The 27,543-nt window shown below is 46.4% G+C and overlaps 1 protein-coding gene across 1 annotated transcript in view; it reads right to left on the reverse strand.

Moving 5' to 3' along the window:
- Positions 1-5,944: 5,944 nt before the first annotated feature.
- The window catches only part of LOC137332864 (adapter SH3BGRL-like), a 75,961-nt gene continuing 54,362 nt past the window's right edge, over positions 5,945-27,543 (reverse strand). Inside the window, exon 4 of the mRNA XM_067996842.1 lies at positions 5,945-9,121. Within this exon, the coding sequence (XP_067852943.1) occupies positions 9,089-9,121 (33 nt within the window). The 3' untranslated portion in view covers positions 5,945-9,088. The remainder of the gene's footprint in view (positions 9,122-27,543) is intronic.

The raw sequence follows: 27,543 nt of genomic DNA on the forward strand, positions 1-27,543 counted from the left end.
TGGAAAGGCTTTGGGGAGTCAGGAGGTGAGTCACTCGCCGCAGAATGCCCAGCCTCTGACCTGCTCTCGTAGCCACAGTATTTATGTGGCTGGTCCAATTAAGTTTCTGGTGAATGGTAACCCCCAGGATGTTGATGGTGGGGGATTCGGCAATGATAATGCCGTTGAATGTCAAGGGGAGGTGGTTAGACTCTCTCTTGTTGGAGATGGTCATTGCCTGGCACTTGTATGACTCCAGCCACTGGAGAGTTTTCCCCCTGAATCCCACTGACTTCAATTTTACTCGGATTCCTTGGTGCCACTCGGTCAAATGCTGCCTTGATGTCAAGGGCAGTCACTCTCACCTCACCTCTGGAATTCAGCTCTTTTGTCCATGTTTGGACCAAGGCTGTAATGAGGCCTGGAGCTGAGCGGTCCTGGCAGAACCCAAACTGAGCAGCGGTGAGTAAATGCCACTTGATAGCATTTCGCTGACACCTTCCATCACTTTGCTGATGATTGAGAGTAGACTAATGGGGCGGTAATTGGCCGGATTGGATTTGTCCTGCTTTTTGTGGATTGGACATACCTGGGCAATTTTCCACATTGTCAGGTGGATGCCAGTGCTGTAGCTGTAGTGGAACAGTTTGGCTAGAGGCGCAGCTAGTTCTGGAGCACAAGTCTTCAGCATTTCAGCCGGGATGTTGTCGGGGCCCATAGCCTTTGCTGTGTCCAGTGCACTCAACCGTTTCTTGATATCACGTGGAGTGACTCAAATTGGCTGAAGACTGGCTTCTGTGATGGTGGGGATATCGGGAGGAGGCCGAGATGGATCATCCACTTGATACTTCTGGCTGAAGATGGTTGCAAACACTTCAGCCTTGTCTTTTGCACTCACGTGCTGAACTCCGCCATCATTGAGGATGGGGATGTTTACAGAGCCTCCTCCTCCCGTTAGTTGTTTAATTGTCCACCACCATTCATGACTGGATGTGGCAGGACTGCAGAGCTTTGATCTGATCCGTTGGTTGTGGAATCGTTTAGCTCTGTATATAGCATGTTGCTTCCGCTGTTTAGCACGCATGTAGTTCTGAGTTGTATTTCACCAGGTTGGCACCTCATTTTTAGGTACGCCTGGTTCTGCTCCTGGCATGCTCTTCTGCACTCCTCATTGAACCAGGGTTGATCCCCTGGCTTGTTGGTAATGGTAGAGTGAGGAATATGCCGGGCCATGAGGTTACAGATTGTGCTGGAATACAATTCTGCTGCTGCTGATGGCCCACAGTGCCTCATGGATGTCCAGTTTTGAGCTGCTAGATCTGTTCTGAATCTATCCCATTTAGCACGGTGATAGTGTCGCACAACACGTTGGATGGTGTCCTCAGTGCGAAGACAGGACTTCATCTCCACGAGGACTGTGCGGTGCTCACTCCTACCAATACTGTCACGGACAGATGCATCTGTGACAGGTAGATTGGTGAGGACGAGGTCAAGTAGGTTTTTCCCTCATGTTGGTTCGTTCACCACCTGCCACAGGCCCAAGGCTATGTCCTTCAGGACTCGGCCAGCTCGGTCAGTAGTGGTGCTACGGAACCACTCTTGGTGATGGACATTGAAGTCCCCCACCCAGAGTACATTATGTGCCCTTGCTACCCTCAGTGCTTCCTCCAAGTGGTGCTCAACATGGAGGAGGACTGATTCATCAGCTGAGGGAGGGCGGTAGGTGGTAAGCAGCAGGAATAGCAGCAGCCAATCTGTGTCTGGCTTCCCATGTGTACAGGGTACGATCGATTGCACCCATGTAGCAATCCGAGCACCTCCACACGAGCCAGGACTGTTCATCAACAGAAAGGGGTATCACTCCATCAACACTCAGCTCGTTTGTGACCACCACAAAAGATTTCTTCACGTGTGCGGCAGATTCCCTGGCAGCTGTCACGATTCGTTCTGAGGGAATCCAACATTCCGAGCCTCTTCCAAGCACTGAACACCCTTAAGGGGCTGGCTCCTCGGGGACAAGGGATACCCCCTGCACACGTGGCTCATGACACCTCTGAGGATCCCCATCAGCGAGCAACAGCGTCGATACAACGACAGGCACATCACCACCAGGTCTATAATTGAACATGCCATAGAGCTGTTGAAGATGCGATTTTGTTGCCTCGATCGTTCTGGGGGAGCGCTTCAATACGCACCAGCGAGAGTGGGTCGCATTATAGTGATGTGTTGTGTCCTGCACAACATGGTGCAACAGAGAGGGGTACCGGTTGATGAGACCCCATGTCCTCATCCACCATCCACATTGAGGAGGAGCAGGAGGAGGAGGAGGAGGATGATGAACCCACGGGCAGAGCAGCCGCTCACCTGGCTGCTCATGAGGCCAGGGAGTCACTCATATGTGAACGGTTCTCATAAGATCAGAAAGTGAGAAGAGTCCAGCCCTCACACCACCTGGAAAGAGCCGCGCCAACACCAGCACCTCCCCCCACCCCCACACTGCACAAAACAGTCCTGCAACTACACATACACCCATTGTAAAGTGACCCACTGGGTGGCATCAAGGGTCGCCGTTCATGGTGAAGCTCACGAAAGGGCCCTATCACAAAAGCCAGTCAAGAATGGGCAAGATGTGGCAGTAATGGTGAGAATGATAACATTTAATGTGACTTTAACAAAAACCAAATATAAATGAAAAACATGACAGTCTGAGAGACACCCTTGTGCATACTCTACGTGATCACAAATCCTTAGTCTTTCACTACCTACTACATGGTGCATCCCCTGTGGCTGCAGCGGAGCTAGTGGCAGTTTGCTCATGTTCATGGCCGGACTGTTTAAATGCTTTCGGCCTTCGCCCTCTGGGTTTTGGTGCCCGTGAGGGCCCCTCTAAAGACTGCTCCACCTGCTCCTGTGCAGGGGCAGACACAGCAACCTGGAGAGGAGGCAGCATTGTGGGTACTGGTTGAGGGGGGGCAACGGGTGAGAAGTGAGAACACTTTGAGTGGCGTCCCCACTTCCATGTCCCCTTTCGCCATCATCCCTCCCCTGGACCAGGCCCACATCACTCCACCCTGCTGGAGAACAGTTTGGAGGACATGTGTGATGCCTTGGAAGCCCAGTTGTAAAGTTTCTGTCTGCCTGTTTAAGGCGGCAGAATGTTGTTCACCGTGAGTCTGAATGGTCGTTGTCATTCAGGCCTGAATGGACACATTTGTGAGACGTGCTTGAAGCTCAATGGAAGCTAGCCTTCTCCCCATCGCAGACATTCCCGCACTTACCTGCGACACCATCTCAGACATTTCAGTAGTTACCTGCGACACTATCTCAGACAGTTGCTCATGTCCCTTTGACACTATCTCAGAGATTCCCTCCCGTACCTGCGACACCATTCCACTAATGCAGGAGTTGGTCTCCTCCATCCTCTGCATTACTGTGGAGAGTGTGTGTGGCAACTGTTCCAGTACCTTGCAAATATGCTGCTGTCCCTCGATCATTCTCCTTATAAAGGATGGCTCCCGGGGTTCAGCATTTGCGCCCAGCTGAGCAGAGCCTGGAGAGGAGTGCTCCCACCGACGCGGACTCTCCAAATTGCCCCTGCCACCAGTGTCTGCTCGTGCTCACTTGTATGGTGATTCACCAGGTGCCAACCCAACTAACTGAGGAGTAGGACCCACCGAGGTGTGAGTATCCGCGCTGGTGGATGGCTCGCTCAGATGTGACAGTGCGCCCTCAGAGGCTGGGGGCTCCTCTGAGGAATCACCTTCTCCCATCATTGCGGTCTATGAAGGGCCTGCAAGTGAACAGAAGGCAATATTAAGCATCATCACAGATGTGTCATGTTGTGATGAGCATACTGAGGTGTTCAACATGCCAATCGTTGTTAACCTCAATTCATATTGTGTGTGATGAATGTTAATGTTGTGTCACCAGACGTTTGTGGGGTGCCAGACTCGACGTCCCCGACGGACTGGCACTCGAGGGTGCGGCTGATCTCCAGGGCCTCCTCCTCCACCTCTGTGAGGACCACTATTTGTTGTGTCCCCCCCTCCAGTCCTCGCCCTCTCGCGTGCATTTTGCACTCTCTTCTAGAAGGGGAGAAAGAACAGACGTGTGAGTGAGTGATGGTGAAATGGCCAACTGATGAATGCGTTGGTTTGGGTGAGGCTGACTGTGAAAGAGACGCATCAGAGGGTGAGTATGAGACAGAGCCATCACATTGGATGAGGATTGGGTGAGTGCTAGTGGTGGGGTCACAAATGGGGAGGTGAGGAAGTGCTGAGGAAGTGCAGGTAAGTTGAGGAGGAGCCTTAAGTGGATGTGAGGAGTGATGTGATAGAGTAGTGTTGGCAGTGCAGAATGAGTTGGGGGGTGGGGACAGTGATGTGGAAGACAGAATGCAGGAGAATCAGTGAGTGTCCTCACTTGCTGACCTAGTTAGGTCATTGAAACGCTTCCTGCACTGGACCCAACTGCGAGAGATGTTGCTCCTGCTGGTGACCTCCTCTCCACCTCGAGCCAGGCCTTGGGGGCAGAGGCAGGGCACTTCCTGCTGTCGGCCGGGTAAAATAGTTCCATCCTCCTTCTCACCCCGGGCAGTAGCAGCTGAAGTGAGGCATCACTGAATCTTAGAGCAGCCTTGCCCCTGTGCTGCTCCATTGGGTCTTCTTGCTGTTTGCTCCAGCAAAATCCACTGGATCAATGGCCCTTTAAATCCAGACTCCAGCTGACAGCCTGTCATATGGGTATGTAGTCCGCCCACTGCACAGCTTTTGGACGACAAACCCGGAAACAAGGTTAAGTTGCACCAATTGAGTCGCGATCGTGTGGGGAATGGTAAATCTTTATTATTCGGGTTTACCCCGTGCCCATTGCCCCCCCTCCCCCCGCTGCCATCCTGCCGCCCTTTTAAATTCGAGCCCTTGGTATCTGACAGTAAGCCCTGAAATCACATGTCCAATGTTCCAAAAATCATTTTATATGCTTAAAAGCTCCTTCAATGACACCCTGAATGGCTCTGTCCCACACTGACAAAATCAATCCCTAGTCTGTGGTCAGTTAGTCAGTATTTTAACTAACCTGAGCGCCCCTGTGCTCAGAAGGGGTTATTTGATATTAAGACCGGGGCAAGCAAAGACTACCTCCAGCTTACTGTCAGCAAAGAAAGATTGGCATTTATATAGTGCCTTTCACCTCAGGACATCCCAAAGAGCTTTACAGCCAATGAAATACTTTTGAAGTGTAGTCATTGTTGTAATGTGGGAAAAGCGGCAGCCAATTTGCGCACAGCAAGATCCCACAATGAGCTAATGACCAGATAATCTATTTTAGTCATACTGGTTGAGGGATAAATATTGGGCAGGACAAAGGAGAGAACTCCCCTGATCTTCTTCCTAATAGTGCCATGGGATCTTTTACGCCCATCTGAGTAGGCAGATGGGCCTCGTTTTAACGTCTCATCTGAAAGACAGCACCTCCGACAGTGCAGCGCTCCCTCACTACTGCACTGTAGTGTCAGCAAAACCACAGCCATTCTCTTCAGTTCCCCGCCAATACCACACACCGCCGGCAATTCCATCTGCATACTCAGCTCCCATCTCAGACTAAATAAGAGGTTCAGTCCTTCTTAATAATGACTGGAACCTTGAGGTATCCCTTGACCCCTGGTTCAGTTCCCTCATCCATAACCTGTCCATCATCAAGGACATTCGTGATTGCTATCCAGCGTCCTCCAGGAGATTGTACATGTGTGGATAGTGTATGAGGACAGGATGATGTGTAATGTCTAGGGTCACAGCCAGTTTGAGGGCTGCTAGCTTCTGTGGATCTGTGCCCCAGTATGAACCAGCACCTTTACGAGATGGGGGGGGGTGGGGGGGGGAGAGGGAAGAAGGAAGGTTAAAACAAAGCAATGATTAAAGGACTGCAACAGAAACAGTCACAAGCAGTTAAAGAAGGAGCACCAGTCTGCATCAAATGTAATATTTATTCATTTCATTTTTTTCTTTCTTAAGTATACATGATCTTAACAGCAAATGCAAAAATCACAGACATATGTTGCTCTACAATGAAAGGTTTCTTTAAACACATAAGCTACAATGTTTCCCGCAGATCGATGGAAAATACTGTGCAACAACACATGGCACTTTCTAAGTCCATGCCAGGAGCTGGCATACAGCAGTAAGATGGCAACCTGCAGGCAGCATGCATCAGAAATCCGCAGGCACTCCGCCACACTGGCAGAGGGCTCCGAGAATGTCTTCTACTAGATCAAGCTTCACAAGTGCAGAATCTGTGCATGATTCACGCATAGTGAACTTGCATTCTCAAGTCATTCTCAAACCACGATACAGTCTCCACCCCTTAAAACATCCACATTTAAAACGGGCAGTCACTTATATTGGCCAAAAAAGCGATTAACATTATTTCAAAGTTGCAAATTGTAGCATCTCAGGTGCTCCATTACTTCTTTACTCAGAGTGTGTGGAACTTGCTACCACACAGAATAGTTGAGGTGAATAGCATAGATGCATTTAAGGGGAAGCAAGATAAGTACAAGAGGGAGACAGGAATAGAAGGATTTGGTGATCGGGTGAGATGAAGTACAGTGGGAGGAGGCTCATGTGGAGCATCAACACTGGCATAGACCTGTTGGGCTGAATGGCCTGTTTCTGTGCTGTAAATACTATGTAATACAATGTAATACTATGTAATACTACATTTATTTCGGGTAGAAACTGCCAGAGATTTCCAGGAATTTTGTTCTATTGCTGTGCAGACTGGATGGCTATACTTCGAATTATTCCCAAAGGAGCAACAAATATTTCAAATAGCCTTTATGCAGAAGTATTTGCATTGCTCACGTAGAGATCTTACTAAAATCTTTCAGGAAAAAGTAACAGAACATGCATCTTACGCTAGGCTTGGCAACGAAAACTAAGATCCTCTGGTTAAGATCATCTCTCACTCAGCAAATCCTAACAGTTTCTGGCACTCTGGGTCCCCAGATGTCACGTACATTATACCAGCTATCGCATAAACAAACAAATTGTGTTGGCACGAAGGCGTCTGCTCTAAGCGGTGGGGACTGTATTAGTACAAAAGGTACGTGGTATCTGCCCTGTTATTAGTAAAGCTGGTTTAATGCACAAAAATGTTTCCACAACCTTCTCAGAGACTCTTTTAAGACTTTATTGAAAGCATCAAAGCGATGGCACTAATAAAGCATTCTAAAATCTTTTCCAATATCATCAAGGTGCAAGTATGAATGTTATCAGCTATCAACTGTTGAAAGAATGGCAGGAACAGAATGAGAAATCCCACCTTTGGATATCAGATTGTTTGGGGAGGGAGCTTTCCTCCTGCCATTAAACAGATCAAAGCAACTGCCACATAATTATCTTAAAACATAAGACAAAAGGCCAGATTTGGTTGAGGTTGTGTCGAAATGCAACTTTAAATTTACTTGAATACCGAAGCACTTTGAATGCAAAAGAATTGGTACTTTGAAGAAAATTGGATACATCCTGCTTCCTGTCATCTTTCAATTTCAGGTTGCACATAAAACTGACCCAGATACGATGCTGCACTGAAAAAATAAAACATTCACATTGGACTAGAATAAGCAGATGCAGCACACAGTACATTATAGGAGAGTCAGAAGGAGAGGCTTTGGTTTAATGGTACTTAATCTATCCTTAATGTGTCTGAGGTTCTCAAAGTCTTCCTCCAGCCAATCCTGTTCGATCGTTGTTAAAAATTTGAAACATGATTTTATTCTCCACTTCATGCACAAGGCAAAATGGAAAAAATGACCTTTTTTCTCCCCTTTGGTTCAGGATTGAAGTTCAAGGAGACCAGCGTAAGGTAATGCTGGGTCTTGCTGGAGCAGGGCATCTCACAGCGTGCGCCTTTAGTTAAACTTTCTCCTGCACCCTTCAGCTAAAGACGTATGCGCCCGAACTTGCTGGAAGTGTGAGCTCATAACGGTGTGAGAGGGCAATAGGGCATCTGGGATCTTAATGAACAACGGGACCAATGAAATTTAAGGATTGAGAAAGAAAGGGAGGAACGACGAAAGTGAGTGAATTAAGAGTCAAATCAGGTACACAAAGAGAAAGAAAGAAAGATTGGATTAAGAGAGAGAGAAAAAAGAGACAGAAAGGAAAAGAAAAAAAAATTAAAATTTGACATTTTAAAAATCCCTAACAACAATTGACTACATACAGGAATGAGGTTGAACACTTTAAATTGTTCCCATTCTGGGCCAAAGAGTTTGATTGATATTGCATTAAAAATTATCATGTCGTTAAAGGGGCACATACGCTTTTAATTACCAGACTTAACTTTCTGTGGTGGATTTAATGGGCAATTAATGTGTAAATCCAACAAATTCTTAAAAATAACGGTGCGGCTAATGGCGAGATGCCGTTTGTGCGAAGCAAATGGCGGAGTGGCGTAAATCGACCAGCAAATTCTGGAGATTTACACCTCACGGCATATCTCAATCCCCTGAATTTGAAGGTCGATTTGCACATTAATAACAGCGTGCGTCGTGAACGTACCGTTATTTTTCCAGCAAGATCTGGCTCAATGAAATATAACAAGCATTGTATACGTTATATAAATAACTGAAACAGGTGCAGATCAGGGCTACGGGGGTGGGGGGGGAGCAGAGAAGTGGGATTAGAACTGAAATTACCTCAACGTCAAAACTGTGGCATCGACAGTTTGTTTTATGGGATTGTCGGAAATAAAAGTATTAAACTCGGCAATAAAAAAAAACTAAGAAATGTTTTCCATTTTGCTATAACTTGCTTTTTTGGTATCATTTTGGCTGTCTGCATAAATCAGATCAGATGACCAAGTAGAAAAATAAGCTAAAATAAAATGTAATTATAGTCGATAACATGTTCAATATAAACCCGGTGGTCCATTGTCACCCAGTCACTAGTTATTAATAAAATCTACAGGGTGTTTTAATTAAGTGAGAGAGGTTTTCACAAATCCCAACTGGTCCTCTCTGTTAAATTCTACTCTGTCCCAAAACATTCTTTGCTCACACCGGATGGTCTGTTTTGCTGATAATATCGGTGTGCGAGGAAATTGGAGTTTACGCTTTCTGTTTTGCAAGGGCTTCGGCTTCCTGAAAAGGCAAGAAAATCAGTTAATGATGTTAGACATAAAATAAGAATATCCTACATCAAGAACATTAAATCCTTTGGTCTTCTTAAGCACATTCATTGGAACGAAACAGACTACATAGAAAATTTAACTCAATGCTTCCATTGGTTTGCATATATTCCAAGTTACTGATGGCAAGAGATCTTGATGTTCTAATTTGGGATTCATCCACCAATGATGCAACAGTCCTTTCCATACTTGCAGGTCTGGGAAATTTCAGGATATACCAGTGTGTATGAAATTTAAGCACAAAATAGAAATAGGGTGCCTAGGCTTTGTGAGCTCGATTGACAGGGGTCCTTGGCCACGTATGGCCCATGGGTTACAGTCTGAACCTCCCCGTCCTACATACTGCAGGGTGATAGAAACTGCATATTACTGATTACAAACCTTGTTGAGATGCACAGTGGCTGTGTCATTTCCCCCCATTATAATGGATGTACAAATATTCCTGTATCACTGGCCCTTCCTGTCTCATGATGCATTCACTGCAGCTGTGCTCCCTCAACCAGTCACCTAACTAGCAATCACCACTTCCTTCCGCAAATAGCCATGGTGGTTGTTTGGAAATAATAGTAGGCCCCACAGCTCAATACCGCAGTTAACCACTCAGAACCCAAATGCCATAGAGTAGAAAATTAGAGCAGAGTCAGGGAAGTGACAAGCCGTTTCAGTCTGGGGGTTTAGAGAAGTTTAGAAACCACATGGACTTCCAGTGGTCTGTGATGTTATCCTAATCGACTTGCTAGTGTTTCAACCTTCAGAGTTGGTCATAAGACTGTGAGCTGGGCCATACTTGTGGCGTTTAACTACCAAGATGGAACTGTGTTTTGCCTGTTCAATCCCTTTAAGGCTACTGCGGGGAGATGGTCTGAATTATTCATCCTGTGGACAATTCTTAGTGGGGGCAGAAGATGGGGAGTTCCTCTACACTAGCTGCAGCTAGTAAAGTCCCAGCTCCTACCACTGGGGAGAAGCTAAGTTATCACAGTCAGAAAAAAAACCCTGCAAGAAATGGCTGGCTTTCTTTCCCTTATTTCAAGTTAAGATTTCTATTGAAGTGTAGTGTCTGAAATCTGAGGAATGAACATCAGATGCAAAGCGCTGTACACACACACTTACATTTTATGTAAAAAAGATATTAACTACCTTGTTAACCACTGCAAAATATAGGAACATCGGACCCACTGCAAAATATAGGAACATAGGAACCATTGCAAAATACAGTTTTATTAAAACCACCCATGAATCATGCAATGTTCTTGTAAACGTTGCAATTGATTATTTTACCCTTTCACAATAGTTAGTGTGTGCTCCTTCAGACCATCCCTACTAGTAGTCCTTCTCAGCCAAGCACTAGGAACATATCGAGGTACTGATTACATTTCTAATTAAGAATTATAGTTTCTAAGCATATAAAACGGTGAATATGTGGGAATCAGCTGATGATATTTATAAAATATTCAAGCTGTGCTTTCACCAATAAGAATACAGTCAGATCCTCCCCGTTGAAATAAGTGTTGTGACTCACTCCACGATATTGACTAACCTACAAATAACACTCTTTAAATCTGGGTCAGACTAATAGGATTAAAATGAAATGTTACAGGGAAAGGAAATGATCATTTCAGCCGAATCAGGTATCGTTTTTAAAATGGCATCCAAGATTTAACAAAGTATTTTATCAGAAATGCACAGAATATCGCAGGGTTTTGGTCCACATAGATTTCTGTTACAACTTACTTCTATCAGTTTCAAATCATAAAATGTCTGTATTATATATTTTAATTTAAAATTGTAGCTACCCAGGACTCAGGGACTTTTTTAAAGGACAAATGGAAACACGGCTGCTGTATCCCTTCAGTTTGAGAGTTGTTAGCACTATTGTGACTGGTGACATTACAACAAATGGAACATTGACTCTTTCTGGACTGTTGGGCATTTGATGGCAAACGCAAGTTCGTGGACACATTAGGGTTGATTTTAAACTCGGTTTGCCAAGTGGAAACGGCCCCAAAAATCAGTGTTGCACTTACCGCCCCATTCCCACTCTGATCCCTCCCGCCCAAGGCCTTTACAAGGGTTGCCCAGGTGTCCATCTGAATCAGGCCAAAGCCTCATTAAATTAGGCAAATCGGGGTCCTTTGACATACATAAGACCCCGATTGCAATTTCGAGGTACAAATGGGCACAGCGTGCACCATTTGCGACAAGCGCTGAACGGCCTGACCAGCCGTCCTTAAAGAGACCGCTGTAAGCCGGGAACAGGGTATTGAGTTAGACGATCAGCCATGATCATTTTGAATGGCGGAGCAGGCCAAAGGGCCGAATGGCCTACTCTTGCTTCTATTTTCTATGTTTCTAAGCCACCAAAACAGCTCTGGAAATATCTCGGTTTTTTTTTTTGGTGGGGCCAGGGGAAGCAGGAGTAATCCTCCTGGGCCCATAAAATCCAGGCCGGTGCAGGCCCATCCGAAGACCCCGAGGAGCACCTCCTTCTTCCACCCACCCTTCACCCCTGTGCGGCTCCTCCTGTCAGCCAACTCAACGTGGGAGCTGGCTGATTATCCACCCTTCCAGAACAGGCAAGATGCAGCGAGGCGCCCATTTGGTGCCCGCAGCTCGGTGGTGGAATGGGTGCGAGGTCAGGCCTTCAAATGTCTCAAGCCTCCCATTGGCAAGAATGGGTGAGTGACAGACACATTCCACACGCTGTCCACCCTTTCTCTGCTGGTAGTTAAAATCAGCTCCACTAAAGGGGGGGGGGGGTGGGGAGGGGCATGACCTGCCCAGGTGGATAATGCCAATGGGCTTCATCTCAAGCTGAATATAATAAACTTAGATAGACTAGAGTCTCTAATTAGAGGGCGCAGTGATCCTTCATTCCAACAGTACCTGCAACTCCCTTCTATAACCAATCTAGTATATACAATGCCTGTAGTAATTCCATTCTAATCTACAAATTATATTATTTGCATGAGAAACATTTTTTTTTGAAGATGATGAGGGGTACTTTGTAATCACGGGGTCCTGGGCTTTAAAAATAGAGGCACAGAGTACAAGAACAAGGAAGTTATGCTAAACCTTTATCAATCACTGGTTAGGCCCCAGCTGGAGTATTGTGTCCAATTCTGGGCAAAACACTTTAGGAAGGATGTCCAGGCCTTAGAAAGGGTGCAGAGGAGATTTATTGGAATGGTACCAGGGATGAGGGACTTCAGTTATTTAGTTAAACTAGAGAAGCTGGGATTGTTGTCCTTAGGGCAGAGAGGTTATGGGGAGATTTAATAGAGGTGTTCAAAATCATGAAGGGTTTTGATAAATAAGGAGAAACTGTTTTGACTGGCAGGGGGGTCAGTAACCAGAGGACACATATTTAAGCTAATTGGCAAAAGAGCCAGAAGGGAGATGAGGAGAATGTTTTTTATGCATTGAGTTGTTATGATCTGGAATGCACTGCCTGAAAGGGTGGTGGAAGCAGATTCAATAGTAACTTTCAAAAGGAAATTGGATAAATACTTGAAAAAGAGAAATTTGCAGGGCTATGGGGAAAGAGCGGGGGAGTGGGACTAATTGGAAAGCTCTTTCAAAGAGCCGGCACAGGCACGATGGGCTGAATGGCCTCCTTCTGTGCTGTATCATTCTATGAATACAACAGTGACTATACTTCAAAAGTACTTCATTGGCTGTGAAGCGCTTTGGGGGTATCCTGAGGTTGTGAAAGGCATTATATAAATGCAAGGTTAGCTGTCTTTCAGTGTGAAGAGATTCTTATTTAACTTTGGACTGGAGGTACCCAATGAGATGAAGCCAATTGTTAACTATTTGGAAGTGGGGTCTATTTGTTAAGTCAGTTAATAAACGATCAGCCAGCCTGTTTCACCAATGACACCTGGACCTGTCACTAGGGGTTAAGATTCTTCCCACAAGGATCCAGGTGACTCTAATGCAAGCCAATGCCCCAATGATACGATGGTCCAAGTTGGACCAGAGGTGAGAGTGTAAACCACTGAGCCATGGCTGACTCTTATTGTATCAGAAATGGTTTTGCACATTTTTAAATTTACTGCTGCCCTGTTTGCATATCCTGCCAACTTTGACTAAACGTTGAACATCTTTCCGGATGCAACTGGAAATGGACTTGGTGACTGAACTAATTCAGAGTTGTAATAATTATCAATGACACACTGACATTTGTTGTTACATAAAAATGAACTGCAATTCAGTAACTTGTCTCTCCCCATAAGGAGGCAAGCAGATTTCTTGAAACATACCAGAAGACTTTGCTTCAATATAGCAAACACTTTAACACAAGCTGTATAGCCTAAAGGATCCTTTCCACTACTCTAAATTTAGTACGATTTGTCCAGGCATTGCATATAGCCGTCAAACATTTGATCACTTTTGACTCACCAACACTCCCAAATGGCAGATAGGAATCGGTTTAATGAGACCATTGGAGGACCTGTCCCCATTACTCACTAAAGCAGGAATCCTGTTCATGTAGCAGTTACTGTCTATGTAAATATAGGTTACATAAGCAAACGTACACCCCTGATCCAATTCAGGATTACTGAAGAGGCAGTTAGGATCAGTTAAGCAGATGTCACACAACTAAAAATCCTTTGAAAAGTTTTGTTTGCTCGAAGCATTAGAAATGAGGCCAGGTTTTGCTTAATAACTACATTTGTGTAGTGATGACATACTTGTTTTTCGGATGAGAGGTTAAACCAAGATGAGAGGTTGAATGTAAAAGATTCCATGGCACTGTTTCGAAGAAGAGCAAGGGAGTTCTCCCTGGTGTCCTGGCCAATATTTATTACTAAAACAGGTTATCTGATCATTATCTCATTGCTGTTTGTGGGACCTTGCTGTGCGCAAATTGGCTGCCGTGTTTCCCTACATTATAACAAAGACTACAATTCAAAAGTACTTCAAAGGCTGCAAAGCGCTTTGGGATGTCCTGAGGTTGTGAAAGGTGCGATATAAGTGCAAGCCTGGCTTTCTTTCTCTCTTCCTTTATGCCTCCAGCTACTGTTCACTGACTTGACTCGTGCTGGTAAAGAAATATTAAGTTGATGTAAGTGGATTTTCAGGAAATTCTGATAATAGGATAGGGAAGGATACAGTGCAAAAACTGTATCAATTCCTTAAGGTTATAAGTTGAAGGGCATCCAGTGTGTGAAACAAGGAACAAAGCAGACAATGCAATGACTTCCCCAACCATGTCGAATCACATGGTAATCATTGCTGCCGTGCTCCTCCATATAAATCACCACACACAATGGTGCACAGTTCTGGTCTACACACTATAGAAAGGATGTAGAGGCATTGGAGAAGGTGCAAAAAAGATTCACAAGGATGATAGCAGAACTGAGAAGATATACTTATCAGGAAAAGCTGAACAGGCTGGGTATCTTTTCTCTAGGAAAGAAAAGGCTGAGGGGTGAGCTGATAGAGGTCTTTTAGATAATGAAAGGGATTGATAGGGTAGATGTAGAGAAAATGTGGGGGAGTCCAAAACTAGAGGTCATAAATATAAGATAGTCACTAATAAATCCAATAGGGAATTCTGAAGAAACTTCTTTACCCAAAGAGTGGTAAGAATGTGGAACTCGCTACCACAGGGAGTAATTGAGGAAATTAGCATAGATACATTTAAAGGAAAGCTAGATAAACACATGAGGGAGAAAGAAATAGAAGGATATCCTGATAGGGTTAGATGAAGTACAGAGGGATGAGGCTCATGTGGAGCATAAATGGTGGCATAAACCAGTTGGGCCGAATGGCCTGTATTTGTGCTGTAGTTTCGATGTGACTCGATGTAACACATTCAGCTCTGCAATTCCCAGACACTGGGGCTGCCTCTGTCCCCTGAAGGAGGCAACATCCGTACTCCAGATTTGTTGAGAGTGAACCTGAGTCTATGACTTTTGGAATTTCATCCTTACAGAGGTTAAGAACAGTTATATAACAGGTAGAGAGTTCTGCATCAGTTGCTAAGGAATTAATGGTTACAAGAAGCATAGCTTGGATATGAGTAAGATGGAAAGGGCATACGATAGGTGACTATCAATTTAGAAAGATGAGGGCAATATAGAAAAAGTATACAGATGTGCCAAGGCTCTGAAATTATGCTACGACTACAAAAGCTTAATGCATTTGTCTGAAATTAATTTTGCTATTTTAGCGAAAGCATTAACCAGTTTTAATAATTAAAAGATTTAACACTTAATGCATCAGCCTTCCTACCCAAGCATCAGAGACTAACTTCAAGGCCCTAATTTTTTTAAACTTCAGTCTATAAAGTATAATAAAGGCTCTCTGTTGGAGACTTGCAATTCCTCTGCAAGCAGGGAAATGCAGGATAACAGGAGACTTGGTAACAGGACTGCACTTCTCACTGGAAGAGCTGTGCATGTTCAGTTGGAGCCTCTGGGAACGAATAAACTTACACCATAAGCTCAGCTGGCTCTAATACAAATGGGTAAATAATATTACTGACATAATATGGCAAGACAGGGTCCAGCATTTACATACTTGGGTACTGAATTTAAAATACCCATTGGTGAGATAATGCATTAATGAGATATATATATATATATATCTCTATATATATATATATATCTCTCTCATTAATGCATTATCTCACCAATGGGTATTTTAAATTCAGTACCCAAGTATGTAACACATATATATATGCAGATCTGATTGTGGTATTGCTAACAGTGAGTTTGGGGCTATGCTATTTAATATCAGGGGTGCATTATCTTATGTAACATGCAATGTATTCTCAAGGCCAGTGACTGAATCAAGTCAAATTACCTTTTTATTGCACGGTGTTCTGGGATTTTTACTGGTATCTTTGGGCTCGAACACCACGGCTATGATTTTAGCATGGCGGCAGGAAGTCAGCAGGTGGGTGGATGTGTGTGTGGGGAAGGGGGAGGCAAAGTGAGTGCATGGAAATCTGCGCTCCCATCTCGATTGTAGTCAATTATCTTCACTACCGGGTTTCGCGTCTCCAAGCTGCGCAGCGGGCCTCTTCCACACCCGAATAACTCAATGTAAAGCCCACTATTTAAAGGGCCAGTCCAAGAATGGATTTTGAAGGAGAATGGAGAAATGGAGTCCAGGAAAGCAAAGGCTGCCCCTAGATTTGATGAAGCCTCCCTGCTGGATACAGTGAGAGCCAGGAGCGAGGTAAATGTTTCCAATGGATGGCAGGAAGAAACCTGTTTCTGTAACAAAAATGCTTGGATGGAGGTGGCAGAAGAGGTGAGCAATGGGAGTATATTTGGTTGAAGGCCTGTTCTGTGCAAAGGAAGTGGTGGGGGGGGTGATTGGTGGTGGTGATTGTTCCAGGCGGCCTGAGTATTTCAAAGTCTTCAATTTGCACATCTCATTATGAGAACCTGTTAATGATGAGGGAATCCCTGACATCACGGGCAGCAATGTGCACGGTTGCTCTGGCGATGGATTCCCCATCTTCATTTTCCTCCCCCTCAGATGTACTGTGGAATGGATCCATTCCGGCCTCCATCCTGATCTTGTCAGTTTGAGGGGCTCCAAAATGTAGGTAAATTTATGTAAACACAAGAATTCTCAGTCTCAACAAAGAAATCTCAGTCTAAACACAAAGAACTCCCAGCCAAAGGTTTGAGAGAACTCAGTGCCCAACTGCAATACCCCACCTTTTATTGAGATGTGTCAATCACTGGTTTAAAGGGCCAAGTGAGCTTTGGCTGCAACTCGCCTCCGTTTCTATGCCGTGTTTCAGAAGCCACGGGAGACACGTTCAGGAGTAGCTAAATCCGTTTCTGTTGCAGAATCCACCAAAAAATTAACTACCTAAAAGTGTTTCAACGACCTGAATTGGCCCTTTAAATATCAGCCCACAGGCTTTAAGTGGGGTTTGGACTTCCAGGTTTCTGTTGCACGCATCCTAACGCGTCTGGGTTAAACTCGGAAGTGGGTGCGTTGGAGCCCGGTTGTGGTCCCGCTCCAAAAAGCTGCTACTTTAACCTCCCACCCACCCCCCAACCCACGTGTCCAGTTTCCCCATGAAAACCAGGGGCATAATTTTAACATGGCAGCGGGAACTGAGCGGAAACTGAGCAAGGTGGGGGGGTGGTGAACAGTCGCATGGGAAACCCGGAGAAATGTTCTGTGCGTCGGCTCGAGCGATCGTGGCTAAATTGAAGACCCTTAATGTAACTTCTGGGTTTCACGTCTTCAAGCTAAGCAGCGGGCATACGGCGCTCCTAAATGGCGTGCTGGGAACTGGAGTATTTAAAGGGCCATTGCATCCATGGATTTTGAGGGAGAAAGGAGGAATGTTCAGAAATGCAGCATCAAAGGAGTAAGGCAGCACCTCGCTTTAACGACTCTTCTCTTGAGTTGCTACTGGCCGGTGTGAGGAGCAGGAGGGAGATACTGTACCCGGCTGACCGGAGGAAGTGCCCTGCCTCTGCCACCAAGAAGGTCTGGCTATAGGTGGTAGAGGGGCTGAGCAGCAGGAGCACAGTGTCAAGGTCATGGGTACAAGGCAGGAAGCGTTTTAATGACCTAACCAGGTCAGGAAAAGTAAGTACAGTTACTGATTCAACTACATCCTGTGGTGTACAATACCCCACCCCCCCTCACTCTGTCTTGCCAAGCCTACTCCATCACATCACTTAAGTCTCATCATTAACTTACCTTCACTTTCTGTGCACTTCCTCACCTCTCCATTTATTCACCCACCTCTCCCACTCACTCCAATCCTGATGCAATGTGATGAATCAGTCTGATATTCACCCTCTTATGAATCTGTTTCATTGTCAGCCTCACCCAAAGCAATGCATCCATCGGGTGAACACATCACCTTCAGTCACTCACAGGTCTGTTCTTTCTCCCCTTGTAGAAGAGAGCACAAAATGCATGGGAGGGGATTAGGACTGGAAGGGGGCCATCACAAATAGTGCCCGACAGGTGCAGAGGAGGAGGTGATGGACTTTAGCCACACGGTTGAATGCCTGGCCATTGGAGATGGTGAGATTGGCAACTTGCAAACAGCTGGTGACAGAACTTTAACATCCTTCACACACATCATGAATTGATGTTTTCAATGATTGACCTGCTGCTCACCTCAGGATGCTCATTGCAAACTAGCTTCTGCAATGATTGTCAATATTGCTTTACGTTCTCTTCCAGGGCCTTCAAGGATTGATGTCAAGGCATGTGCCATGGAAGAGAGCAATTCATAAGAACATAAGAAATAGGAGCAGGAGTAGGCCAATCGGCCCCTCGAGCCTGCTCCGCCATTCAATAAGATCATGGCTGATCTGATCCTAACCTCAAATCTAAATTCATGTCCAATTTCCTGCCCGCTCCCCGTAACCCCTAATTCCCTTTACTTCGAGGAAACTGTCTATTTCTGTTTTTAATTTATTTAATGATGTAGCTTCCACAGCTTCCTGGGGCAGCAAATTCCACAGACCTACTACCCTCTGAGTGAAGAAGTTTCTCCTCATCTCAGTTTTGAAACAGCAGCCCCTTATTCTAAGATTATGCCCCCTAGTTCTAGTTTCACCCATCCTTTGGAACATCCTTACCGCATCCACCCGATCGGGTACGGTAGCATAGTGGTTATGTTACTGGGCTAGTAATCCAGAGGCCTGGACTAAAATCCAAAGTCATGAGTTCAAATCCTGCCACGGCAGCTGGCGAATTTAAATTCAATTAATTAATTAAATTCAATTAATTAAATAAAAATCTGGAATTAAAATACTAGTATCAGTAATGATGGCCATGAAACGACCGGATTGTCGTAAAAACCCATCTGGTTCACTAATGTCCTTCAGGGAAGGAAGCCTGCCGCCCTTACCCGGCCTGGCCGATATGTGACTCCAGACCCACAGCAATGTGGTTGATTCTTAATTGCCCTCTGAAATGGCCCAGCAAGCCACTCAGTTGTAAAATCTCGCTACGAAACGTCATAATAAGAATAAAACCGGACGGACCACCCGGCATCGGACCACGAGGCACCGGACACGACAACGGCAAAAAAACACCAAGCCCAGTCGACCCTGCAAGGTCCTCCTTACTAACATCTGGGGACTTGTGCCAAAATTGGGAGAGCTGTCCCACAGACTAGTCAAGCAACAGCCTGACATAGCCATACTCACAGAATCATATCTTTCAGACAACGTCCCAGACTCTTCCATCACCATCCCTGGGTATGTCCTGTCCCACCGGCAGGACAGACCCACCAGAGGTGGCGGTACAGTGATATACAGTCAGGAGGGAGTGGACCTGGGAGTCCTCAACATTGACTCTGGACCCCATGAAATCTCATGGCATCAGGTCAAACATGGGCAAGGAAACCTCCTGCTGATTACCACCTACCGTCCTCCCTCAGCTGATGAATCAGTCCTCCTCCATGTTGAACACCACTTGGAGGAAGCACTGAGGGTAGCAAGGGCACAAAATGTACTCTGGGTGGGGGACTTCAATGTCCATCACCAAGAGTGGCTCGGTAGCACCACTACTGACCGAGCTGGCCGAGTCCTGAAGGACATAGCTGCTAGACTGGGCCTGCGGTAGGTGGTGAGCGAACCAACACGAGGGAAAAACTTACTTGACCTCGTCCTCACCAATCTACCTGTCGCAAATGCATCTGTCCATGACAGTATTGGTAGGAGTGACCACCGCACAGTCCTCGTGGAGATGAAATCCCGTCTTCGCACTGAGGACACCATCCAACGTGTTGTGTGGCACTACCACCGTGCTAAATGGGATCGATTCAGAACAGATCTCGCAGCTCAAAACTGGGCATCCATGAGGCGCTGTGGGCCATCAACAGCAGCAGAATTGTATTCCAGCACAATCTGTAACCTCATGGCCCGGCATATTCCTCACTCTACCATTACCAACAAGCCAGGGGATCAACCCTGGTTCAATGAGGAGTGTAGAAGAGCATGCCAGGAGCAGCACCAGGCGTACCTAAAAATGAGGTGCCAACCTGGTGAAGCTACAACTCAGGACTACATGCATGCTAAACAGCGGAAGCAACATGCTATAGACAGAGCTAAGCGATTCCACAACCAACGGATCAGATCAAAGCTCTGCAGTCCTGCCACATCCAGTCGTGAATGGTGGTGGACAATTAAACAACTAACGGGAGGAGGAGGCTCTGCAAACATCCCCATTCTCAATGATGGCGGAGTCCAGCACGTGAGTGCAAAAGACAAGGCTGAAGCGTTTGCAACCACCTTCAGCCAGAAGTGCCGAGTGGATAATCCATCTCAGCCTCCTCCCGATATCCCCACCATCACGGAAGCCAGTCTTCAGCCAATTCGATTCACTCCACGTGATATCAAGAAACGGCTGAGTGCACTGGATACAGCAAAGGCTATGGGCCCTGACAACATCCCAGCTGTAGTGCTGAAGACTTGTGCTCCAGAACTAGCTGCGCCTCCAGCCAAGCTGTTCCAGTACAGCTACAACACTGGCATCCACCCGACAATGTGGAAAATTGCCCAGGAATGTCCTGTCCACAAAAAGCAGGACAAATCCAATCCGGCCAATTACCGCCCCATCAGTCTACTCTCAATCATCAGCAAAGTGATGGAAGGTGTCGTCGACAGTGCTATCAAGCGGCACTTACTCACCAATAACCTGCTCACCGATGCTCAGTTTGGGTTCCGTCAGGACCACTCGGCTCCAGACCTCATTACAGCCTTGGTCCAAACATGGACAAAAGAGCTGAATTCCAGAGGTGAGGTGGGAGTGACTGCCCTTGACATCAAGGCAGCATTTGACCAAGTGTGGCACCAAGGAGCCCTAGTAAAATTGAAGTCAATGGGAATCAGGGGGAAAACTCTCCAGTGGCTGGAGTCATACCTAGCACAAAGGAAGATGGTAGTGGTTGTTGGAGGCCAAGCATCTCAGCCCCAGGGCATTGCTGCAGGAGTTCCTCAGGGCAGTGTCCTTGGCCCAACCATCTTCAGCTGCTTCATCAATGACCTTCCCTCCATCATAAGGTCAGAAATGGGGATGTTCGCTGATGACTGCACAGTGTTCAGTTCCATTCGCAACCCCTCAGATAATGAAGCAGTCCGTGCCTGCATGCAGCAAGACCTGGACAACATCCAGGCTTGGGCTGATAAGTGGCAAGTAACATTCGCGCCAGATAAGTGCCAGGCAATGACCATCTCCAACAAGAGAGAGTCTAACCACCTCCCCTTGACATTCAACGGCATTACCATCGCCGAATCCCCCACCATCAACATCCTGGGGGTCACCATTGACCAGAAACTTAACTGGACCAGCCATATAAATACTGTGGCTACGAGAGCAGGTCAGAGGCTGGGCATTCTGCGGCGAGTGACTCACCTCCTGACTCCCGAAAGCCTTTCCACCATCTACAAGGCACAAGTCAGGAGTGTGATGGAATACTCTCCACTTGCCTGGATGAGTGCAGCTCCAACAACACTCAAGAAGCTCGACACCATCCAAGATAAAGCAGCCCGCTTGATTGGCACCCCATCCACCACCCTAAACATTCACTCCCTTCACCACCGGCGCACTGTGGCTGCAGTGTGCACCATCCACAGGATGTACTGCAGCAACTCGCCAAGGCTTCTTCGACAGCACCTCCCAAACCCGCGACCTCTACCACCTAGAAGGACAAGGGCAGCAGGCGCATGGGAACAACACCACCTGCACGTTCCCCTCCAAGTCACACACCATCCCGACTTGGAAATATATCGCCGTTCCTTCATTGTCGCTGGGTCAAAATCCTGGAACTCCCTTCCTAACAGCACTGTGGGAGAACCGTCACCACACGGACTGCAGCGGTTCAAGAAGGCGGCTCACCACCACCTTCTCGAGGGCAATTAGGGATGGGCAATAAATGCCGGCCTTGCCAGCGACGCCCACATCCCGTGAACTAATTTTAAAAAAGCCCCTTCACAATCTTATATGTTTCAATAAGATCGCCTCTCATTCTTCTGAACTCCAATGAGTAGAGTCCCAATCTACTCAACCTCTCCTCATATGTCCGCCCCCTCATCCCCGGGATTAACCGAGTGAACGTTCTTTGTACTGCCTCGAGAGCAAGTATGTCTTTTCTTAAGTATGGACACCAAAACTGTATGCAGTATTCCAGGTGCGGTCTCACCAATACCTTATATAACTGCAGCAATACCTCCCTGTTTTTATATTCTATCCCCCTAGCAATAAAAGCCAACATTCCGTTGGCCTTCTTGATCACCTGCTGCACCTGCATACTAACTTTTTGATTTTCTTGCACTGGGACCCCCAGATCCCTTTGTACTGCAGTACTTTCCAGTTTCTTGCCATTAAGATAATAACTTGCTCATTCCTCAGAGGAGCTCCATTCCTCTGAGAGTGCACCGTCATATCCAGCCATGCACCATGCAGATACTGGCACTTCGGTGGGTTCTGTTAGACAAATAGTTGGGTTGTCACCTGGTGATTCACCACTCAAGTGAACACGAACAGACACTGGTGGGAGGGGCAGCTGTGGAGAGTCCACGTCGGGTGGGCGCACTCCTCTCCAAGCTCTGCTCAGCTGGACACAGGTGATGAACACTAGGGGCCATCGTTGAGAATAAGAATGATCGAGGTACAGCTGTACCTTTGCGAGGTAATGGAAAAGGTGTCATGTACACTCTTCACAACAGCGGAGGGGATGGAGGAGTCAAACTCCAGCATTAGTGGATTGGTGGCACAGGTATGTGCGGGAATGTCTGCGATGGAGAGACTGGCAGCCTCCACTGAGTTTCAAGCACGGCTCTCAAATGAGTCCAATTAGGCCATGACAACAGCCATGCGGACTCTGGATGCCAACATGTCTGCCACCTTAAACAGGCAGACAGAAAGCGTCACATCTCCTCACCAGCCTGCTGTCCAGCAGAGTGGTGGGAGTGATGTTGCGCCGGCCCAGGGGAGGGATGATGGTGGAAGGGGACATGGAAGTGGAGACTCCATTCAAAGCGCTCCCACGTCTCAACTGTTGTCCCCCTCTCAACCAGTACCCGCAACACTGCCTCCTCTCCCAATGGCCGAGTTTGCCACTGCACAGGTGCAGGTGGAATAGTCTTTGGCGGGGCCTTCACAGGCTCCAAAGCCCAGAGGATGTAGGCCGAGAGCATCTCAGCAGTCATGGCAGGGACCTGACTAACCTGTCACTACCTCTGCTGAAACCTCAGAGGATGCACCCGTAGAAACGGTAGAAAGAGGAAAGCTAAGGTTTTGTAATTACCAAGGGTATGATCAAGGGTGTCTGATGGAATGTCATGTTTTTCATTTATATTTGCTTTGTTAAATGCACATTAAATGTTATAATTCTCACCACCACTGCCACGTCTTGCCCATTCTTGAGTCCCTTTTGCGAAATCGCCCTTTCATACGCTTCATCATGAATGCCAACACATGATGCACCCACTGGGCACACGTTTACAATGGGTGTATTTGTGGTTGAAGGACAATTTTGTGCAAGAGGAGTGAGGGTGGGGGGGGGGGGAGTCTCTGGTGATGGTTGTTCCAGGCGGTCTGAGTAGTTCACTATCTTCAGTTTGCAGATCTCATTATGAGAATCTGTTAGATATGAGTGAATCCCTGGCATCGCAGGCAGCCATGTGTGGTCTGGTGATGGGTTCCCCATCTTCATCCTCCTCCTCCTCCTCACCGTCTTCTCCAATGTTGCTTACAGTTGAGTTTGCTTCATGAGCGTGTTCGAGTTCCTCCACTTGTAACCCTCCCTGCTGTTGTGCAAGACGCAGGACGGAACACACGACTATTATTCTGCACACGATCACTGGTGAGTACTGAAAGGTTCCCCCAGATCGATCCAGGCACCTGGCTTGTTCAATGACAGACCAGGTGGTGATGTGACTGTCGTTGTACCGCTGCTGTGCCTCGTTGGTGGGGTTTCTCACAGGTGTCATGAGCGCGTCTGCAGGGAGTAGCCCTGGTCTCCAAGGAGCCAGTCCTTAATTCTGTCTTGTGTGTGGAAGTGGGCCGGGATGTTGGACTCATGCAAAATGAAGGAATCGTGGCAGCTGCCAGGGAATCTGGTGCACACCTGCAGAAACCTCCTCCAGTGATCGCACACCAGTTGTGCATTGATGGAGTGATACCCCTTTCAGTTGATGAAAAGTCCTGGCTCATGTGGAGGTCCTCGGATTGCTACTTTTGTGCAATCAATTGCGCCCTGCACCCGTGGGAAGCCAGCCAGAGAGTTGAAACCCACTGCCCTCTCAGTCTGGCTGATGTTATCACAGGGGAAATTAACGTAGTCGGATGCCCTGGCAAACAAACCATCATGACCTGTTGTATACACTTATATGCAGACGACTGAGAGATCCTGCAGATGTCACTGGTGGTGTCCTGGAAGAATCCGGAGGTGAAGAAATTGAGGGCAGTGGTGCCTTTAACTGCGACGGGCAATGCGTGACCACCAGGCTCAGCTGGGAGCAGCTCTCTCTGAAGGAGTGTGCAGATGTCTGCGCCCACCTGGCGACTCAATCTGAGCCTGTGTAGGCACTGCTCCTCAGAGAGGTCCAGGAAGCTCAGCCTCTGTCTGTAGACCCTCTCATGTGGGTAGTGCCTCCTGCGACCTCGGCCCCTCCGTTGTTCCCCTCTCTGCTCTTCTCCAGGTCCTTGCGGCGCACCTCTGTCTTGTGGACCTGCAGATCCCAGAACTGCATGGGGTGCCTGTAGTGGATGGTGATGAGCCTCCTCCTCAGATGTACTGTGAAATAAATCCATTGAGCCTCCCCACTCCATTCTGATGTTGGCAGTTTGAGGGGGTTCAAAATACAGATAAAATTGTCTGAACATAAGAATTCTCAGCCTCAACAAAGAAATCTCAGTCTAAACACAAACACCTCCCAGTCAAAGGTCTGTCTGAGAGAACTGAGTGCCAGCTGCAAAAACTCACCTTTTATTCAGATGTGTCAATCACTGGTTTAAAGGTCGAAATGAGGGTCGGCTGCAACTCGCCTCCGTTTCCATGGCGTGTTTCAGAGGCCACGGGAGACACATTCAGAGAAAGTTAAAATGGTTTGTGTAACACAATACACAAAAAGTTAATCACATTAAGTGGTTTAAATGCCTAAACTGGCCCTTTTAAATATTGGCCCGCCGGCTTTAAGTGCCGGTGAGACGTCCAGGTGTCAGAAGTGTGCGCGCATCCGTACGCATCTGGGCCAAACCTGGGAGTAGGTGGGTTAGAGCCGGAATGCGGTCCCGCTCCGAAAACTTAGTATTTTCATCTGAAGCGCGATGGACACTCTCAAATCTTTTTATGCAAATATAAATGTGAGCATTGGTGAGGTGGCAGATTAAAGCAGGTTAACAACATTCAGTACTGCCATCATAGAATCATGCAGTGTACATTTTGAAAAATTACAACACTGGTGTGCAAACAGCTAGATTACAGTTTGTGTCATTCTGCAACAAAAGTAGCATCTGAACCCCCACCCAGGAAACTCCTGAGAAATGCGCTGCCCTTTCAATCATCATTAGAGATATTACTATTTTTTTATGCAGCAAGCAAGTAACAGGGAATATTCATTACCTCATCGTCAGGACTAAGATTTGTTCAGTATAAACAGGAAATTTCAGAGGATCATCTCTGATCCTATTAAAATTACCTCATTAACAAACCAGAGTTGTGGTTTTTTTTAAAATAAGAATATTTCTCAACTGAAGGTCGACAGAATTTTTACATTTGGCAGCACACAGTAATTCTAGGTCACTAATTGTCTGTCTCCATGGCAAAATCCCAGAATGTAATGTGATCTCATGTGTTCCATGCCTCAGAACGCAATCCATGCATTTCAATTCTCCGCCATTCTCCTCATGAGAATAAAACATAGGACCGAATTTTATTGCGTAACAGTGTGCTGGCAAAGAGCTCTCAGTGTCTAAAAGGTGAGCTTTACTCATTTAATTTTGCAGTGTCAAACCCGTAATAACAGGGCTGTTAACCTATTTCTGGGTACTTCCATCGGCACACAGGTACAACATCAGAGATTGACTTCACAGTAGAACTGATAGGACCCACAAGCTTCTTGTAAAATATTTAGTCCACTGCCGCCCAGTAATTGAAAAAGTGGAATGAAACTTTAAAAGAAATAGGACAGTATGTTCAAATCCCTCCATGGCCTCACCCCTCCCTATCTCTGTAACCTCCTCCAGCCCTACAATTCTCCGAGAGCTCTGTGTTCCTCCAATTCTGGCCTCTTGTGCATCTCCGATTTCCTTCATCCCACCATTGGCAGCTGTGCCTTCAGCTGTCTAGGCCCTAAGCTCTGGAATTCCCTCCCTAAATCTCTCCACTTCTCTACCTCTCTCTCCACCTTTAAGACGCTCCTTAAAAGCTACCTCTTTGACCAAGCTTTTGGTCACCTGTCCAATTTCTTCTTGTGTGGCTCGGTGTAAAATTTTGTCTGTTAATCGCTCCTGTGAGGCGCCTTGGGATGTTTTAACTACGTTGAAGGCGCTATATAAATGCAGTTTGCTGTTGTAACCAATTGCTGCTGAGCTGTGTGATAAACCTCATCCACTGCATGAGTCATGTCTTCATACAAGTTTTAATGACATGCAAATTAGAGGCTGTTTTGTTACATGCAGATCTACGTGACTCAAGTGAATATTTCGCTGTCGTGGAAATAGCTTGAGTTTGACTAACACACTGGATTTTACAACAAAGTAAACTTTATTTTGGTTAAAATCTCTTCCCCTCTCCCCTCCCACCCTTTCAACTTTCACCCCTTCTTGTGTCCTGCTGAAGGGCATGCTGGGTTACAATCCCAGTAGGTGTCAGTGGCCCTCCAATACTTCAGCAAAATGGCAATTCTTCCCATGCAGGCCCGGACTGTGACTGCTGGCGGCTGTTCAACTGCCGGGGCAATCACAGCGAGGTCCAACCCTGTTCTCAGTCAACATCCACACATAACTTCTTATGATCTGGAATGCACTGCCTGAAAGGGTGGTGGAAGCAGATTCAATAATAGAAAAGGGAATTGGATATATACTTCAAAAGGAAATAAATTTGCAAGACTATGGGGACACGAGCGGAGGGGTGGGACTAATTGGATAGTTCTTTCACAGAGCCAGCACAGTCATGATAGGCTGAATGGCCTCCTTCTGTGCTATAACATTCTATGATTTTATAGAAGGTTACCACATAAATATAAATAAAAATCAGTGGCAAGGACTACGACAGCTGCGGAATATAATCTCCTCTTTAACAGCACATTGTAAACGGGGCAAAAAAAAAAAATCACAAATTTAACGTACTATAAGAGAAGGGCAGAATATATGACCCAAAATTTGTTAATGTATTTGCACCATGAAATACAGAAC

This window comes from Heptranchias perlo, chromosome 15, assembly GCF_035084215.1.
Source record: "Heptranchias perlo isolate sHepPer1 chromosome 15, sHepPer1.hap1, whole genome shotgun sequence".
Taxonomy (NCBI): domain Eukaryota; kingdom Metazoa; phylum Chordata; class Chondrichthyes; order Hexanchiformes; family Hexanchidae; genus Heptranchias; species Heptranchias perlo.